At 43.3% G+C, this 20671-nt stretch overlaps 1 protein-coding gene across 25 annotated transcripts in view; it reads right to left on the reverse strand.

Moving 5' to 3' along the window:
• KALRN (kalirin RhoGEF kinase) overlaps nt 1-20671 on the reverse strand; it is a 675882-nt gene that overhangs the window by 272012 nt on the left and 383199 nt on the right. For 18 of the 25 annotated variants that reach the window (XM_047734954.1, XM_047734936.1, XM_047734961.1 and 15 more), the window contains exons 15-17: nt 15380-15546; nt 9532-9651; nt 2838-3056 (exon numbers count right to left, since the gene is read on the reverse strand). In XM_047734954.1, coding sequence (XP_047590910.1) covers nt 2838-3056; nt 9532-9651; nt 15380-15546 — 506 coding nt within the window. The remainder of the gene's footprint in view (nt 1-2837; nt 3057-9531; nt 9652-15379; nt 15547-20671) is intronic. The other 7 variants (XM_047734993.1, XM_047734967.1, XM_047734977.1 and 4 more) reach the window with 1 other exon arrangement.

Genomic DNA, 20671 nt, shown 5'->3' on the forward strand with positions numbered 1-20671 from the left:
TATCCCCGCAAAATGTCTAGAGGTATTGTCATAAGGCAGTGACATCTTCAGACCTTCTTTTACAAAATAGACGTTTTGTGCTAAGAGGTCATACTCTAAAAGCAAAAGCATTTTCAATGGGACTTGGATGGAAGATAGGTTGGGTGTAACAGAAGGGGACCCAGGGAAATCTTGTTATTCAAGGCCTAGGGAAGGATGCAGAAAATAGAAACTCATATCCCTATACTTTCCTTCACTAGGCTTTGAACGCTTGGCTACGGCAGGGGGTGGGGAACAGCTACATATCCCAGGTCCCCTTTGCCTGGGAAAGTGATCCCTTTTGAGGAAGAGTATGGTGTTGGATAGGATGTTTACTGAGTGATGAATTGAGCTAAAAGATGTCCCAGGCAGCACACCCTCGTAGCCAACGTGCTCCCCATGTCATGAGAAGGCCTGGCCCTGAATTCTGACTCCTCTAGCATCACACACCTCTTCTTATGGAAGGTATGAACATGTGTAGGAGGGCCCAAGTCTTGAGAGAAAATGGATTATAGAGAAGCAACAACTTTAAGAAAAGGCATACTTAGGTCACGTGATAATACTGGACTAAAAACAACTTGGGAACTAGAAGAAATGAAAAGATTATCAAACATAAATCTTTCAATTTAGCAGGTAAAGAAACAGAGATCTAGGTCAGTTCTGGGTCAAATTTCCTGACTTTAGTGTTTTGTCCCCTTCAGCATCTAGACCCATCAAAAACTAAAATTTGTGTGTGATATTAGACAGGGCTTTAACCTCATTTTTATAAAAATGGATATAAGTATTCCCTGCTTTCTACAAGTTCACATTACTCCATTTCACTTTTATGAAAGACCTACATTAGTACCTGTTTTTGCTAACTGAAAGAAATATGAGGTAGGTTTTCACTCCTATGATAAAAGGCAAAAGGTGAAAGTAGTGTTCATTGTTCTACAGTGAGCTGTGGGGCTGTTCTAGAGGCAGTACACATCCTGAGCAATGACACTGCCTCCCCCGCCCCCACCTCGTGAGCTCCTTCCCCAGGTGTAGTTTCTGGTGAAGTAGCATCTCAGCATCCAGCTGCCACAGCTCCAAACTGTGTCTGTGACCATCTGTGATTTACCTCGATTTATTCTGTGTAGCTGTTAGCAAGATGTGTCCCTAAGATTTCAGAAAAGCCTAAAAGAGGTTACTTTTTAGGTGTGGGAATATTTAAAAATTTTTTCCATATAAGTAAATGGTCATTGCTTCTTTGCATCTGATTTCAGCTTATAAAAGTTTTCATAGGAACACTACTTTCAGTTAGCAGGGGAAGCCTGCTTTCAGTTATCTGGCATCATTTGTTGAAGACTTTGCTTTTGAATTGTTTTGTCAAAAGTCAGCTGCATATTTGTGGGTCTACTTTTAGAATCTCTATTCTTTTTCCTTGTGTCATTCTGTCTTGATCATTGTACCTGTAGAATAAGTCTTAAAATCAGGTAGTGTAACTCCAACTTTCCTTTTTCTTTTCAAGATTGTTTGGCTATTCTTGGTTCTTTGTATTTCCATATATATCTTATAACCAGTGTATCAATTTTTATCAAAAAGTTTGCTGGGGTTTGATTGGGATTCTGTTCAATTGATAAATTGCCTTAGTCTGCTACTCCCAACTCTGGGGCCATCAAGGCACCATCAGTTGAGAACAGAGAGAAGGTGTGGAGGCTGGAACACTGGCCACAGGGCCCTCAGACAAGCATGTTATATTTACTCCGGGTAGACTTACCCAAGGCCCCTGTAAGTCACCCAGAGGAGAATGTTTCTCTGATCTATTTCTACCAGGGAGCAATTCCAATGAGGAACATGTTTTACATGGAATACAATTATGTCTGTTTTCAACCTCTATTTCATGAAAGAATTCCCTGAAAGCACCTAAATCAGTTAGAAATCCTCTTAGCCCTTGTACATATTACTGTACAGATGGGAAAGTAAGGGCTCTAAATCCTTGTCATCCCGCTGTGTGCATCTCCTGCCTTTTCTCCCGCAGCTGCTCTATCCCACCTGCTTGGCTCATAACCTATGGAGGAGAGACGGCTGTGTCTCCTCTGTCAGATGGAGAGCCCCATGAGTGAAAGAGCTGTATGTTTTCCAAGCATAGGGCCTGACTGGGGCACCCCAGATGATGCTCTGCAGATTCTCACCCTACTCTCCTGACCTTCACTGGAGGCATAGACTTCCCTGCCTCACTGATGTTGGCTTGGCCATGTGACTCATTTTGGCCTAAAGGATGTTAGAGCATGTGGCACACTTGGAGATTTGAGATGCAGTTGCACAGCAGATTTTGGGCTCTTGCACTCCTACTCTTCACCATAAATGTGCCTCAAGTAGCTGCTGGTCCAGGAGGCTGAGAGACATGAAAGCAGATCTAGATCAGATGTCCAGCTTGGAGCCCGGTTCTACCAAACTCCATCAAGATCAGCTGAACTCAAATACTTAAAAACAAAATGCTCATAGTTTTATGTCACTGAGTTGTATGGTAATTTGTTACACAGCATTATCGTGGCAGTAGCTGGCTCAGACAGCCCTCAACCTAGCATTCAGCATACACCTAATTTCTCCTTCAACACTTAGATCTGATGAGGCTGAGATTTTACAAGAAACAAATCACATGGTTTACTTCTTTAATGGAAAATATTATAAGGAGGCTAACTGTAGTTATTTTCATGCCATTATTCTATTCTAAAAGGCTACTGCTGAGAGGACTAGCTGCATCTTGAGGGAGATAGTATAGGTTAGCAGTATGAGGGGAAAAAAACAACCTTCCACCAACATTAGTCCCCCACCTCCCACAGCCCTTCCCTCACCTGTTCAGAAGTTTTATAAAATGCCACAGAGGCGTTGACTAGTTTTAGCCGGTCTTCCATCTTCAGCATGAGCTGCTGCCAGTGGAGGGCCACTTTCTCGGCACATTCCCGGATGGCGTCGGCGTCATAGTGGCCGGCCTGGAGCAGTGCCTCAGCTTTCTGCTGTACCTGCAGGGCGCTCTGGTGCGTCTTCTGCAAGGAAGTGGCATGAAAGAGGGACTGGGCACAAGGGGAGGAGAGAGAGGTCCGTGGGAACGACCCAGGCGTGGTACGGGAGGGGGTGGAGTGAGGCGTGAGTGGAAAGATGCAGAAAAGTTAAAGAGCTTTAAATGGTGGATTCAAACATTTTGTTATGACGATTAACACATCATTGTTTTTAAAGCATATTTTAAAAAAAAGAACATCATGCGTTTTCATTAACCGAATGCTCAGGACCCCAACTCCTGCCCCCCACTCTCCTTCTCGTGTCACTGGCTCTAAAGATGTCTCCATTTCTGTGGTAGAGAAACAGCAGTTGTGTATACATCTGCTCCTGAATGGTTCAGACATTAGTCAATTTTTCTTTTCAATCTAATCATAAAATTGTTCACTGTAGTTAAGAGTTCTCAAGGAGATTACTGCTATAGCTCCACTTTACAGGTCAAATGTAAGAAAAAAACAACTCCACATAATACAAAGTTCAGCCAACGATGCAATCATTTTAAACATTAGCTGAAAAGGATTCCAGTAGAAGGACTGGGCAGGTTAATAAAGCCTAAGAGCAGCATCTCACCATTCCTCAGCTACCCCATGAAGGGAACAGAACAGCATAGTACATAATTCAGCTCAATGTGTAATCCCTACATTATTACATTACTTATGTTTGCCTTTAGGATAATGTATAGAGATATATACAGTGGAAGGTTTATTTTCTTATTCAAGCCAATTGTGGTTTGCATTCTCGGAGTTCTCATTAACTGGAGGGCGGAGGGGGAGACCAGGCTGGAGGACTGGATGGCAGATATAGAGAGCTAAAAGGGATTAAAATTTACTAAAATAAAGTATGGATGTGGTTGAAACATAGGACTTCAAAGACTTAAATTTATCCCGACCTCAACTGCAAGGATCACTTTAACTCAATGGTGCAGGGCTGACTTGGCCTCTGCATGCTTAGGAAAGTATAGCTCAGCTCCTGGTGAAAAGGGACAGCTAGTGGCCCAGTAATTTACTCTAGAATTACTTCTGCCCTTCTTCTCTGGCAGCAGTGCTGGGATAGTTCCCAAGAGCTGATCCATTTGGCACTCCCTGCATGAGTGCAACTTCCCTCCCTTTCACCCCTACACCACCCAGCCCCCTTCACCCCCATCCTAGACTGCAGTCTGCACAGTCCTGTTTATAACCCCCCCCCCCCCCATCTATCACCTATCTCCTGGCTTCCCTTCCCTGTCTCTGGAATCTGTACTCAGTGTTCGTTACGATAGCATGACTGCCTCTAGCAACCTAGACTCCTTTACTCCCTTGTTTCTCCACTAAGTCAGCCCTCGATAGTGATGATCAGATCAGAATTTGAGTTCCTAAATGTTGAACATGGTTAGAAACAGTAAACTTTAAAATTAAAAAAAAAAAAAAAAAAGTAAACTGAGGGTCAGAGTGATCCTCTACAAAGTCCTGATTTCTTTGTCTGTTTTACTTATTGGCACCATTTTCTTCTCCTGTCTCCTAAATAGATGGGAACCCCAAGGTGCATTCTTGGTTTTTGTTCACTTCTGTGGAACTCTTATCTATACTCATGGCTGCTATTACTTCCTTTTTGTAGATGTCGCCCAGTATTCATCTCTCACGCTACATGGGACCCTCATCTTTAACTGTCTTTGGGGGTGAGGGTGAGCTGCCCACCCTATTTCTCACTCCAAGCCAGCAGCACTGATTCAATTGTTCTAGCTGCCTGCCCCACGTTAGCCACTTACAAAGATGCGTTCTTAGTAAAAGAAGTGACAGGTCTTCCTGGAGAGAGGAGGAAGGCTCGTCAGTGAATGCAAATGGCTTCACCACTCTATTAGAGCATCCCGCTTCCTCCCAGACATCTTCTCAAATTCCACATTAAAATGAAATCCCTCCCTCTGGAAGTATCTTCCCATGGCAGTCTACCATTGGTGTTGATGGTGCCCTCCTTGTTGTCACCTGGGTTTATAATCTGGACATCATTCTGGACTGCTATTCCTCACCCCAAGTCCCAGTCCAACCCACTGTATACCTGGACTTCCATGGTGGTCCCAGAGCTAGCCTCCTTGCCTTCCACTTCGAATCCATCAAACCCATCCCTCACATTTCCAACACATCAGTTGGTTCTCCGTAATAGGAAGTGCTTGGGTGAAGTGACCCCTAACGTTCTTCTGGCTCCAAAACTCTAATTTTGTGCTTAAACATCATTCCCTTCTCTCAATTCAAAAGCCTTCAGTTATTCTTCCACTGCTATAAAATTAAGTCCAAACTTTGAAGGATGTCCTTAAAATCTCCTCCCAATGTAGTCCTGAATGACTTCCATAACATTATCATCTACTACTTCCTTAAAAAAAAAACCTCTGCAAACACACCCTGGCTTATTTTTTTTTTTAAATTTTTACTTAGAGGAGTACTTTAATATCTATTGTCTAATTAGATTCACATCGACCCTGAGAATTGTTAGAGCAGGTCTTTTTGTTTTATTTTGTTTTTATTAACATATACTGTATTATTTGTTTCAGGGGTACAGGTGTGTGATTCATCAGTCTTACACAATTCACAGCTCTCACCAGAGTGAGCTTATTTTTGCTGCCTTCACTCTTCCTGTCTTTTAGTGAACACCCCTTCCTCTCTCCCCATCTACGTTCCAGTTGTCCTTTGAGACTCAGCTCAAGTCTGGTCTCCTTTAAGAGAAGATTAAAGAGTACACCTATCATGATGAACACTGAGTAACGCAGAGAATTGCCGCCTCACTGTATCACACACCTGCCACTAATATGGCACTGTATGTTAACTACAGTGGAATTAACTATTTTTTTTTGGAATTAACAATTTTTTAAATGTTATATTAAAAAAATCTTTTTGGACAGCTGGAGACTCACTAAAAACTACTCTTTCCTGAACTCCTGTATCACTCATTTAATATATTTCGCTGATTCTTAAGGCAAACATGACTTTAAACATCACTTTAATAACTGTCATTTATCCAAGGGTACCTGGCCTTGTGCTTATGCATATTTTTTTCGAGTTCTTACAACACCACAACAAGGTGGATGTTATTATTCTCACTTCATAAGTTACAAACCTGGGGCTGAGGCTGGCTGAGTGACCTGCCCCCAAACATACACCAAGGAGGTGATGACACTAGGGATAAGATTCAGTTTTGACTATTCCTGTGCTCATTTTCACCCTATCACACCACATTATTTAATCTCCAGAGTTAGAATGGTATCTGCAGAGCTTCCCACAGAGGAAGGGTTCACCAAATGAACATTAGTGATTATGATAATTAACTGGCTTCTCCTCAGTATATGAAACCAGCATATAATTGTCATCAAAACCCCATGATTATGTCTTTTTCTCTGGGAGTGAAGGACTAACTCTAATTGTCCTATAATTTAGACTATGTAATAAATCCTCTTCCTTATTCTGAAACTCATTATCATCTGATAGTCCTTGGAACTCCATCCCCTTTAATTTCCAAATGACAAACTTTTATGCATATGACATAATCTTTGCTTTGATAAGCCTGAGTCATTATTATGCATTTATTTCTACTATTATCTAATCCTATTGAGTGTTTTATCTTTAAGACATGGATTACCAAGGATGTTAATACATGATGTTAATGTAGGAGTACATGGAAGAAAATTAAACCAAATCAATTGAATTTATTATCCAGTTTTAACTACTTATTCTGCCATAATGCTTATGTTTAAAATACATAAGAGGATTTCAAATAAAGTTGATTTCAAAACTGAGCTTGTCTCTTTGATAGTCACAATTCTTGAAGACACATCAGCCAAACCATTTTGCATACTAACAAAAAATAATTTGGGTTTGTTGATAAAGCTATGCTTCTGGGTGCTATGTGCTATTCTCTGTTCTAAATGGTTCTATCTTCCTAAAACTCAGAATACTTGAGGTAAAAATTCTGACCTTCTTTGGGGAGACTAAAGCCTTTAAACCTGGGTTCCTGGGTGGTTCAGTCAATTAAGCGGCTGCCTTCAGCTCAGGTCATGATTCCAGCATCCTGGGATCAAGCATTGGGCTCCCTGCTCAGTGGAGAGCCTGCTTCTCCCTCTCCTTCTGCCTGCTGCTCTCCCTACTTGTGCTATCTCTCTGTCAAACAAAAAAATAAAATCTTAAAAAAAAATAAATGCAACCTTTAAATCAAAAAGTCCACCCAAGCTAGGGTAAGCAGACATCCTAGTCTGCCACGATAGTTTTAGTATGTGCCTATTTTTCTAGCTGAGTTGTTAATAATTCCCTTCTTCCCTCTTAGAAGTATCTCAGTTTTAACAATAAATTATCTAGTCATCCTTCCCATAGCTATTTTGTTTTCCATGGAACCGAGGATTTTTTCTTTGAGTCCAAGAAGTTAAATTATGTCCTCTATCGGCAATCACTAGGAAGGCCTCCAGTAAGTAATGACCACCAAAATGGGCCAAGTCAAACTAGATTAGTTAGATCCCTTTCAAATTGCATAAATCTTCCCTGGCATATCTTTCCCTTGATGCAGAACCTGGTTTAAACCAACACTTTTAGAGTGAAGTACAAGGCCACCTGGAGAAGAAGCATATTTGAAGTTCATTCTTTTCGCTATGCTGTAGACCTACCTACCCTCCATTCCCTTGATCTTCTGGAAATCCTATCTGCTCTGCCATCTCCTCTTCAGACCATAGACATATACTCAACAGAGGCCTCACGGGATCTCAATATCAATTCCAAGAATATTTGATCAAGTTGCACCAATGTGATTAGGGACATACATGCTTAGTAAGCTTCTATTCCCTACGGGTGAAACAGCACTATTACAAATTAATACATCCTGCTTATGCAAGTGGTAGAATTTGGTCATGGTGCTAAGACTGCTAATGCATACACCCACTATTCCCACTCACTCGCTGAAATGCTCTAGTACATCATGATACTTGGTTTTTTTGACCTAACATTTGCTTATGGGACAGGAAAGTTAATTACCTTCACATTTGAGATAAACAAGGGGGTGTGGCCAACAGTGGTCTTGTCTCTGCCTCATACCCTCACAGCTTCATGCCACACCCTCAGTCTATCTGCCCAAACTTTGTTCATGCTGCCTCTCTATGGGGCTTTGACCACTGTGTGCCTGATTCTCAACTGTGACCCCAATCCAGATTTTTCCTTGGTGGTGAATAGATCTTAATGCTTTTATATTTGTGTATGCCAGTAAACTGAGACAGAGGCAGCTGATGATAATAAAGCCTCTCTCCTCTGCTGAGTTCCTTCTTAGAAAATGATTTGCCCCCCCCCTCAAAGAAAGAAAATGATTTGCTCACACTGTGTGTGCAATATATAGTCTATTTTAAAATCTCAAATCCCCGGCCACTGGGATTTGTAAACCACTATTAGTAATGCTTTCTAGAAGATAGCAGGCATCTTATAGAAACATGCCATTTATGCTAATGCTATGTTTACACATACAAGATGGTTCCTAGTAATCAATCTATAATAGTTTAAAAATGGCTAGTAATCAACTGATTACTGTATTAAAGACATAGGCACGAAGAGTTAAAATTTTATCATTGTTATGAAAAATTCTCCTTAACAATCATTCTTTTAGTAGAAGATAACACTTCACATTTCCTACACATTCAAAAGTGGGTTGAGTTTTAAACAGAACCACAAGTAATGAATGACTTTGAAGGTTTCTCTCTGTTCCCATTGGTACTGAACTTACTTTATTTTTAATATGGTTCCCATGTCCCATTTCCTGCTCCTTTCCCCATACCCCTCTAAAGCAATCAGCTCAAGTCTCTTTGGGAAGAAAAATGTTCTAGTAGAAAGGATAATTAAAGGTATTATTTAAAGCAAGATGACAAAATTTAGATTATGGGAAGAGGTATTTTATTTTAAAATAGCCTTTAGAACAAGTGTCAGTCGGTGAACTTCTGAAATGTGGCTTCGATCAGTGGTACTGAACAACTATTTTCAGGGAAGCAAGCTATCTAGTGCAACCTACTCCAAAGCTCATTGTTCTCATTAAAAGGCAGAAACTGACAATGATATCTATATATTACATAGAAATCAAATGTTTTAAAATGGAGTGCTAACATATTAATGGCTTTTGTAGTTGTTTACCCTCAAGGGCTCCTCAACTAGAAGTGACTTCTAACCTTCTGGCTTCACATGTCTCACATGGTGCATAGTCCACAATGTCCAAGTACTCAGTATACCAGGGTATACCCTGGTAAATGTGCCAATAAGTAACCAAGATGCACTTTTGTGCTCTGAACATTCATCTTTCAATAGGAGGCCCCCTTGGGGGTTGGTGAACTCCTGTGTTTGCTTCCTCATCAGTTCCTGGGTAACAGGGAGGCTTCCTGGACCACTTAACTAGAAAGAGTAAGGGCTTCACTACCTAAAGGAATGTCCACAGCACGAGGAATCCACCTGCCCGGGGTGCAGAGCAGAAAGGGGAAGGGAGGCCAGAGGAGTCAGATTTGGGTGTTACCTCGATTGCTAGTTGGAACTGCTCGTGTTCCCGCTGCAGCTGCTCTGCTTCGGACAAAGAGCTGGCATTGACCAGGCTGGCATTGAGCATTGACTCCCCATTGCGGATCCATCCCAGGACCTGGGGAGTTAGGACAAGAACACAGATGAATGGCTTTTGCAACCTCCCCAGAGCTGTGGCTTTCTCCGATGGGTCATTAAGTCAGACCTTGCTATCTTCTGACTGCACTTGGCGAGAGGATAGGAAGGCTCTGGATAATTAAAATGTTCATCTCTGCCCTCTAACCTGGCATTTTGTACCATAAGGCACTTACTGTAAGTATCAACCTCATTCTTAGCTACATATATTCCTTTCCACCCTTATTACCTCTCTGTTCCAATTTCCTTACCCATTTAATTTAAACATTATCTGATTGTATTGTATGTACATTTCTGAAGTTCTTGCTAGACTGTAGAATGGTTTAAGTAAATAAATTCCATATATTGGCATTCTTTTCTCTCTTTAAAAACCCAGTTCAGATGCCAACCACTTGAAATCTTCCAAACCCAGTTACTCCCGTTAGAAACAGCTCTCCCTCACCCAGTACCCCCACACCATACCACCTTTGTGACTCACCACAGACCACCTTGTTCAGTGGTTTTGACCTACATTTCAACATCCCACCATACCTCTTCCCCCCAGATGTAAACTTCTGGAAGACTAGGGCAGTATAAGTCATGCTTCCGTCTCACACAGTGCCTAGCATAGTGCCTTATAAATGCTAAGTACGCAGTAATGTTTTTGAAAAAGGGAACAATTATCTATAGACAATACCCAAATTACACCTGAATGGTGGGTCCAACCTTCTGTGCCTTCTGTGCCTTATAAGATAGTTAAGAAGAGACACATTTGAGCTCTGACATATAAACAACCCAAAGGGAGGAGGAAGGAGAAAGAAAACAAGGAAAACAGCATCAATAATCCATGCACCGGATCATTAGAAAAAGGGGGAATAAGTTATAATTGATTTAAATTATCTAGAGGCAATGGCTAGGCTAAGTAAAATTTCTAGGTGACCTTAATTAGTACTGGGGGAAAGAAAGTTCAGCTAGGGAATATTAGAATAGAAGGAGAAACAGCGGAAACCGTCTAAACAGTCCTAGGTGAAATGGGCATGTGGCAACTCTCCAGCTAAGATCTTGAGTCAAGTGCAAATAATCACACTGGAAGAATCAGGCCTTGAAAATACACCTTGTGTCTGGTCACCAGAAAATTACTAAATATTTTCTTTATTAGGGAGTCTAAGAGTTTGCTTGGAGAGGAGATAAAAATTCTTCTGAAATTTCAAGATCAGTAAATATCATCCATCTGTTACTTCAAGGAAAGGAGAAGATACCACAATCTGTTTCAGATTTTTGCAGATTTTTTTTTTCCTCCTCTCAATTTATTCATGCTAAACAATTAGAAAAATACTAAGCCTGGTCTCTCCTATTCCATAATCCTCACAAACATTTCTCAAATTTCCTCCTTAGGCAGAATCTGACTGATGGCATATTGTACATGGGTAATGGTGGGGCGAAAGTCCTGCTGAAGCTGGGCTGTTCGGATTGAGATGTTAATTGCATGACCAGTCTGGCAGATTGTGGATGAGATGCCAAATCTGTAAAGCAATTAGTGGCAGATCTAACGGCTCAGAGTGTATGTGTGAAGTCTCTGATGCCAGTGGTGTGCTGGGGCTGGCTGGCTAGAGGTGCTAATGACTTCCAAAAGCTGCCTGTAAGTTTGGGTACACGCATACATGGACGGTATGCCCAAATGCTTCCGCTCTTTGGAAAATGGAGCTCACGATGTATACTTTGAACTATGCAAGTCCTTCTGCCATGATTCATTGCATTTTGCTTGGTTCAAGATTCATTTGAGGGTGTCACAGAAACATTTACTTTGTGTGCATCACAAATCAACATTTGAGGGGCAATTTGACTCCCTCTGGGCTTCCTGAGTCTTGCTGGCATCTGTTCCTCTCTAATTTCAGCCAACTGGAAACATCAGTTACAGCTATGGTGGTGGGGATCTCCATACACTAGCTTTCCATTTAGATATCATAGGCTTCAGTCTCTATGTCTTTCTTTAAGTCATGCCATATTCTTGATATGCTTGTTCATTTTTATTTCCCAAATGCTGTTTATAAAGGCATCCCAGGCATCTAAATCAGGAGTTTTTATTTTAGGAAGGTAAAAAGGCATGTTTCTATCCCATGGCTTAGGTTCAGGGGTGGAACTAATCCCTATAACTGAGTCTGTCCCAGAAGCAGGATGGGCACAGTGAAGAAACACCTGGCTTTTTTACTACCTGGCAAAACTACCTAAGCCTCTGGGCCTCAGTTTTCTCATCTGCAAAGTTCAGATGATAGCATCTTCCCTCCTTCCAGCAGGGTAGATACAGCATGCAGTAAGACAGAAAGGCTGGTGATGGTAGAGGTGGTGATTTTTCATTTTGGAGCAAAGCTAGGTAATGCTATGATTCTTCATTTACTTCTCTCACAATGAGAAGGAAAAAAGGCTAGGGCTACTGACTTTTGTTCCAGGATCTGTAGCGCTTACTGCCGTATTCTGAGTGGTCTAGGGTTCCAGACCATGGGTTGTAATCAGGGGAGTGAATTCCCTTAAAGAGTCAGCATTTCTCCAGAGGTGTCTGGGCCATCGATCTAAGATAGAGAGCCCTATGTAACCCCAAAAAACATTAAATAATTAAATAATTTCATTTGTTCGCAACCCCAACAATAATTTTCAGTCTGACATCTATGGCATCATCTCCCCTCAAAGCCTCAGTTTAACATAATGGTGGTATAACTACACTACAGCCAAATTTAAACCTCTCATCTACGGGCTCTAATGCCCAACTGTGAAGCAGCACATTGTTCTCTCTCTTTCCATCCCCATTAATGGCATTTCAATTAAGATATCCTTTTTCTTTCTTTTCTTTTCTTTTTTTTTTTAGTATATTCAAAAGAGAAACTCTCAAGCTTGTGTCTAAATTTAGCTCTGCTGATCAATACTGACATCTAAATTAACTCCCTCTTTCCAAGTGTCAACAGCTTCCAAATCAATATTTCCTGCTCCACAAACTTCCATCAAAACACAAATGCCTTCTCTGAAACTGGATCAGACGACTCCTGAAAGAGCGAGCCCTACACTGACAAGGAAAACAAGTTCACCTAATGAGGCATGGTGGCTTAACAAAGCAACAAAATCCCTTGGCACCTCCCAAGGCCGCTGTCCTTCACAAACGCCTTCGCGGGTTTCCTGCAGACCGACTCAAGCAGCCCAGTATGGGTTTGAACTACAATCCCACATGTGTCATCCTGACCATGGTGGGGAGAAGCAACTTTCTCCTGCAGAGAAATTTTCCGTCCTCCAACTCAAGAAACATTGAATAGGAATGTACTCAGAGATCCGTCAAGCCTGGAGTATTTGTACATAGACAACCTACTTCCCCATTTGACAAACTACCTATCATCACTCCAACTCCTCACCCTATACAGAATGTATACTCAGAGGATAAAAAAATCATTTCCATTTTCATGCCAGTCAAGAAGAACATGATTAGGGAGTTGACTTTACTACTAATGTTGGAACAAAATTAAATAAAATTAAAAACCAGGAACAAAAGTATCTATTTCATTTCACAGGCAAATAGGAATGATTTTCCTGTTATTTGTTTTGTTCAGATGATCCCTCCTGCCCCCTTCAGCAGGCAGGAGTAAGAGTACCTGAGCAGCGGAGGGCTCCTGTGACCTGTTGGAGCCTGCTGACCCATCAGGTAGGGGCTACCCTTTCTACCAGGCACAGGGCATGCTGTCTTCTCAGAGGTGGTGCTGTGAAGGCCAGGAATATCCCAGCCTATGCCCTGCTAGAGGGCTTCTTTCTATTTCTCCTAGAGCCCTTGGGCAGGAGTGGGGCCCAGAAGAGGCCTTGTGCGACTATTGATAAAGGAAGCACAGGCTCAAATTCCAGCTAACAAGTCAGCAGGCCCTGGGAGCACCAATCCTGTGCTACCTGTTTCCCACGTGTAAAATAAACATATGCCCCCCTTCCCCATGGGTCTCTTCTCTTAAAATGAGATTATAAGTGAGAAAGAACTTCTCATCTAAAAAGTAAGTACAATCATTATTACCAAGAGTCTCAGAATTTGTATACTCATCACTGCTTATGGGATTTCCACCATGTCTCTCCAGAGATTTGGGTGCGATCCCAGTGTAATTACACAGAGAGCAGTCTAGATGGCAGCTCTGTGATCCAGCCTGCCTTGGTGCTCAGTGATCTCACCTGTGCTGAGGACAGACCTTTAGCACAGTGGGTGCGGGTTCTGGCTGAGCACTGATTGGGAGAAGTGGAGTAGAGAGGACAGTTTTGTCCATTATAATAAATAACAGTATAATAGCGAAGACCGAGGCATTAACAAGAAATACTCGGAATATAAGAGAACAGCAATGATTAAATAAAATATTGTGTTTTTGTCCCCTGTTCCAAATTAATAGAGTTAAATAAGACAGTGTAATAGCCACAGTGCCTAAGAAAAAATGTTTAATAGGAAAAAGTTTCTTGGCTTGGGATTTTTGGGTGGGGCTCTGCCTTCAGGGAGCAGGGGTCTGGATTGCTTGAAAGAGTGTGGAGCAGAAGGAACTATCATGGAAGTGCTATGGAACCCCCCTGCCAAGAAGCTCTCCTAGACCAGTAGAGGGTGGTGACATGCTCTTTGCTCCCTGTGACCATTGTCTGGTGACCTCTCTAAGCTTCAGTGGCCTCATCTGTAAATTGGGAATAAGACCTGCTTCAGAGAATGGTTGTGAGGCTTGATGGAGAGATGGGTGTAAAAGGTTCCCAGCACTCAATAAATTTAACTATTATATATTTGTATTTCTTCAATACCACTGTGTAAATTTAAAAAAAATCTCCATTCATTATGCTGATAATTAAAATTTAGTCTATTCATAATATAAATATGTAATATTTTTTCCCCCAAAGATTTTATTTATTTATTTGACAGAGAGAGATCACAAGTAGATGGAAAGGCAGGCAGAGAGAGAGAGAGAGAGAGGGAAGCAGGCTCCCTGCTGAGCAAAGAGCCTGATGCGGGACTCGATCCCAGGACCCTGAGATCATGACCTGAGCCGAAGGCAGTGGCTTAACCCACTGAGCCACCCAGGCGCCCCTAAATATGTAATATTTTTAAATGCGTCATTGGTTCCTGTGTTTTCCTAGAGGTTCCTAGAGACCTGGGTAAGTCCTTTGGTAAAATGGCTAGTACAACATCTCATACAGATAACAAAATCTTCTCTTTCTTAAATTGACTTTAATAGGGCAAGACAGTTTTCTTATAAGCTGCCCCTGCATATTGAAAAGAATGGGGGAAACTGCCCCCACTAACTCTCAACCACGTGTCAGGCCCTGCACGAGGACTCAGGGGCCCCACGTTAACCAACGGGGCTCTAAACCCTGACCATGTTTATTGACATGGATTTGACAAGGATTTGCGTTTCACACAAACTGCGTGTCAGGCTGGAGGACGGAAAGGAAGAGAAGAGGCTCAGCGACTGAGGACGACTTTGGAAAGTTCCAAATGCTCTCGTTAGATTGTTAGGAGAGAAAAAGGACGCATTTGTAGTTTGCACCTTGTACCATCAGATCTGGTTTTAGATGCAACAGACAGCAGCCTCGCTTTCAGAATCCCAACCACCACTCCTTCACTTACCCATTTCCAAGTTCCGGTGACACCAGTGACTCTGCATACCTTCTCCCCACACCAGGAGCAGGCCCGGGGCCCAGGGGGAGCCCAGACCGAGGGTGGACAGTGGAGGGGCCAGGCTCACCTGTTTGACCTCGGCCTGCAGGTGCCGCAGCTGGAGGCACTGTTCCAGTCGCTTATGGGTCTGCTCTGCGTTGAGCTCCAATTCGTGTTGCTTCTCATGAAGGAACTCCAGTAGCTCTTGCACCTGGGCTGCCAGATCGATGTCTTTCTCACAGATTAACTCAATTCCTGATTTAAAAAAAAAAAAAAAAAGGAAACAAGGAGAAACGAGGTAGTAGGACCAAGACCCTATTTCCTGCAAGATGCACAGGAAAGCAGGAATGCAGAAACAGCCAGGAGCAGTGCCCTCCTGCCTTTACACATCCCTCTGGGAAGCTGGACAATGTGAGAACGGACTTTTGTTCAGGGTGTCCAAACCATGCCACCTCTTTTGGATGCTCTGATCCTTTGCCTGGGATCAGCTGGGGTTACGGAGAGAGGTGGTTCTCTGGGAGTCCACCCCAGAGAAGAAAGCCCTCGACAGTCCCTGCTGGGGGATTTGCTAACACCTATAATATTCACAAGCAAGGCTCTGGACCATATTGGGAAATACGAAACAAAACCGAAAATGACCTGTCTCAGGAGCTTCTGCCAAAGGCACACTTGATTAGCTGGTCTGATGCAATTTATACTCAGATGGCAAGTTTGTTCCAATGAGAATCTCTAGGCAGGGGGATTTTAGTAGCCAACTACTTAGGCCCCCTAAAAAAAAGCAACTCTTAGAAATACATGCTAGCTCTCATACATTTCTTTAACACAGGCAAACACTGCTGATAAACACACCCCAGCAATACCGCAGGGGTACTGAGTGCTTCTCCATTTACAAAAAGCATGTTAAATGTGCACCCACACAAGGAGAGTTTGCTCACCATTCTTCTGCTTTTTCAAAACAATGAATAAGCCCAGTCAGCCGCTAACAGGAGCTCCCAATGTTTATGGATACGTCACCCAGCATTAATTAACTGCCCACTGTCTGACCTGTGATGGGACCGCAAGTCAATATCTGCCAGGTGGAAGCCATGGCTCCATTCTTTGTCCATCCCCCTCTCTACCTGCCTTTTTCTTTTTTTAAAAGACTGATTTATTTGAGAGAGAGAGAGAGAGAGAGAGCAAGCGAGCGTGCAGGGGGAGGGGAGAGGGAGAGAGAATCTCGAGCAGATTCCATATTGAGCACGGAGCCCAACACAGGGCTCAATCTCATGACCCTGAGATCATGACCTGAGCTGAAACCAAGAGTCAGACGCTCCACCGACTGAGCCACCCAGGCGCCCCTTCCTAACTTGTCCTATATGCCTCTACCAACACACCGGCGTGGACACACACACACTTTCTCTCCAGCGAGCTGATGCTTGTATCTATCCATCATCATCAGCAGGATTAGAGCAGCCTTTCTCAAACAGATCTGTGTTTTGGAGTGAGGGGACCGCCTTGGTTATCAAAGGCCTTCTTGTCTGCTAGTGGCTTGAATTTGACTCCTACCTTAGCTCCTGTAGGCTATGTGAGGAGTGTGCTAGCTTTGGAGCCAGCCCTGAGTCAGAATCCTGGACATGGGCAAGTTATCTAAGCCGTCAGAAGCTTTGCCTTCCTCCTGAAATAAACAATTTTACATACCTGCCTACCTCATGAACTCCCTGCTCAGGAGCTCGCTGGGAGGATTAAATGAGATAATGCATATGGAGCCTCCATCACATGACATCGTACACACAGGCCCATGGCTTTCCTGATTCTTGACTCTTCAGCTCTCAACTCTCTGTCTTCTTGCGTTCATGCCCTCTTGGTTGCTATCTGTCTCCAACTTGATAAAAATGGTAATTTGCTGTATTGTTTCTTGTTCTGACTGATTCAACCTTGCCCAGACCCATAGCTTTGCAAAAATCCTAAGTCCAGATTGCTTGCCTCCTTCTGATCCCTGACTCCACCTGGCTCTGCAGCTTCTCAGTTCAGTCCGGATCCTTTCCCTGACTCCCCATCCTGTCACCTATGACCAGGTGCAGCTGTGCTCCTGATGCTGACAAACAGGGACCCAACCATCATTAGGGATGGGACTAAAATTCCCAAAGGGTAATGTATTTCCATGGGGATCACACCCCAAGGAGCCTACCAATCTCAGGGTATAGTCACCTAAAAATAAGTCCCCTCTGGGAGACTTCCCCAACACTCTGACTCACATCATCAGAAACTCATCACCACCACCAACACACCTGCCGGATACAGCTGGGGGAGTGTAAGGAGAGTGTACGCATGCAAGGGAAATTCATTTCTAGAGGCAAAAATAGTGTTTTATGTAAGGACAATATGGAAGAGTGGAAAAAACTTCTGGTGTTACATGGTAATAATTTCAGTATCTTTTCATGTTTATTTTTTTCTACCAGTTTCATAATTCCAAATCCCAGCTCCTGAAATATCTGTGGGAGACAGAGGAGAACAGCTTGTTCTTTTGGCAGTCTGCTCCCTCTGGTTCCTATTTTCAATTACCAAGGGGACAAGGTAGAGCATCTCCTTGACTGAAGTAAAAAATAAGAAGAAATACAAAAATTTCTATCTCTGCAGTGCCCAGCACAGTGAGAAGACCCTTGACTACCATAGTTCCTTTCTGGAAATGTAATTCAAGCTCCATCTGAGGGAGCAGAAGCTCTTCCCTCCTTTCAGCCACAATGCAGGTTTTCTCCAGCTCCTTTTCATTCCACAGGCATCTCTGGTGTTTAGTATGCTGAGCTTGGGCAAAGTGTCTTTTTCTGGGAAGCCCGCGGCTCACCTCTGCCACCTCGCATGTAAATGGGCTCTCTAAGCCAGTAAGCTTGTCAAAGGGGCCAGCACTTGCAGAGGACACCACCCCCAGCCGACTCTCAGCCTGCCCCGAGACTCCAGGCCTTCGCATGCATCTACCTCCCTTGGTACTGTTTTATGGGGGATGAACACAGGAAATAAAATGGGGGAAGACAACGCCTACTGCACTTCTGCTCTGAACTGCATGTCGTGCTGTGGAGGGAGGGAATGGGAGGAACCCAAAATGGCACCTAGGAAGATGGAAATTCACTCCTCCCTCCCACTGCCCACACATGTTGACGCAAGTCCCAGTCAAATCGCATTAACTAGTAAATACCCATCAATCCACAGCAAATAGTTTGCTTGTGTTCACATTACTGTTCTCAGTCTATTTCCAGTCCTGTTTTCCTAGGGGCTCTCAGAAATCCAGCAAGATGTGTGTGCTCTTTCCATCAAAGAGGGAGATAGTGTGTCGGTGTCTTTCAGGCAAGTTGTACTGATGTGATCCACAATGTTCTGTATGCTCCGTTCCCTCAGAACATTCCTGTTCAGGGTGGTTATTAACTTGTCCCTGTTCTTGCAGAAATGCAGGCTCCCTTGGTGCTAGGGACACACACCTTCTTTATCTCTGTATCCTCAGCACCAACACAGTGCTTGGCTCATAACACCCAACAGAGAAGGTCTTCTGGTGAACACCTGGCCTCTGCAGGGAAGGGCTCAGGTCACACGCTATGGTGGAAAGCATGTGCGAGCTCTGGGAAAGGACAGACTTAGGTTTGAATTGATGTTCTACCCCATTAACAGTGAATCTCTGGGCTCTATATCTTCACTGAGCTTGGGTAAGGACAATTCCAACGATGGTTTCTGGGGTGTTGTAGGACATAGTGAGATTAGGTACATACAGTTCTGGGCATTTAGTAGGCTCAAAATATCCATGTTTCTACTTTTTACAACATATTCGTTACTGATTACTAATAGAACTGCAAAATGGCTTGTAAAAATGTAAATATAAAATTGTACCGTGAGGTATTTATGGACTTGCTCATTGTACATCATTAGCAACTGTGATGGTCTGGGTGGTCTTAGACCAGTGCTCTCAATCTTGGCTCACATTAGATCTGCAGAACTTTAAAAATCACCATGTCCTTGGCCATACCCCAGAGCAGTAACAGGAGACTCTCTGAGGGTGGGACCCAGGCACCAGGAAGTCTTAAAGTTCCCAGAGCGATTCAACATGCAACCAAGATGGGAAACCACTGGGTAAGGCGGTACCATGGCCAGCAACCCAGGGACAGAGATATTCTTTATGCTATACTCGGTCAGCAGAATGGTTGGCACTGTGTTTGTTTATGGCCCAAGGCTACAGCTAGTAATGTCACTGTACTTTCCTCTGCTGCCAGGCTGAGGGTACCACTTTAACTCCCTCAAGGAGAGAGAGGTGGCTATGGTCTAGGGTAAGATCTAGCTATTCCCGCCTATGCTACCTGGAGGTGTTCTTTGTGCCTTCATATCAGCCTGCCTCAGTGAGAGACTAGCCCTCCCCTCCTCACTCCTCATTCTGGGCCACTCCCTCAATGTAACACCCGGTTCAGAAACGACAAAGTCCTCTAATCGGGTTTTTAGATCGGCATTCTCAAGCCTGGATGTACAACAGAATCATCTGGGAAGTTAAAAAAAAAAAAAAATCTGGGTCCATTCCAGACCAATTAAGCAAGACTCCCTGAAGGGTGGGGTCCAGACCTTGGTCCTTGTAAGTTCTGCAGGTGATTCTGAATCTGCAGCCAGACCGAGAACTCCTGTTGCACATCTACATTCTCTTCCCTTCCACTCAGCTCCCATCAGATCCACATTCCCATGAACCCCAGAGTAGCTTCCATTTTGGAAAAACACAGGCCTTTTCTCTCCTTTTATGATGCAAGTGGAATTATTTGTGGCCCCTTATTTTTTCCTACATCTGTTCCACCACATTGATGTTCACTCCATTAACTAAGCAAATACTCTTACTGAAAACATGCAATGTACCAGACATCAGCACTCTGCCAGATGCTGGGTATGGAAAGAGAATGAAGAAAGAGTCCTGTCCTCACGCTGCTGGAGAAGCTACAAGGATACATGGCTGCAGGAGAAGGCAGTGCGAGCTAGAATACAATTGTAACAAATCACAGATACCAACCTTTCTTGAGCCCTTACCATGTTCATGCATTATTGCCCTGCATCGTCATGATGACCCTGTGATCTGGGTATTCTTACGACTGCCGTCTTCTGGGGGAAGGTGAGGCTTGGAAAGACTGGGCAGGAAGGGTATGGCCGGGTCCCAAGCCAGGCACTGTTCCCCTCCCAGCCATACTCTGAGCTCTGTGCTCAAGAAGAAGGATTCACACCAAACTTCATTTATTTTTTACTTATTTTCAAATGCTAGGGCTGGGTTCTTCCCAACATAGTTAAAAACTTTAAGTATCATTGCCACAGATCCCAAAGATTTTCATTTAAAAACCTTGCATAAAGAAAGCTTGGTGCTTTGATTAGACCACAAAACCAACACATCCAT

Source organism: Lutra lutra, chromosome 1, assembly GCF_902655055.1.
Source record: "Lutra lutra chromosome 1, mLutLut1.2, whole genome shotgun sequence".
Lineage (NCBI taxonomy): Eukaryota > Metazoa > Chordata > Mammalia > Carnivora > Mustelidae > Lutra > Lutra lutra.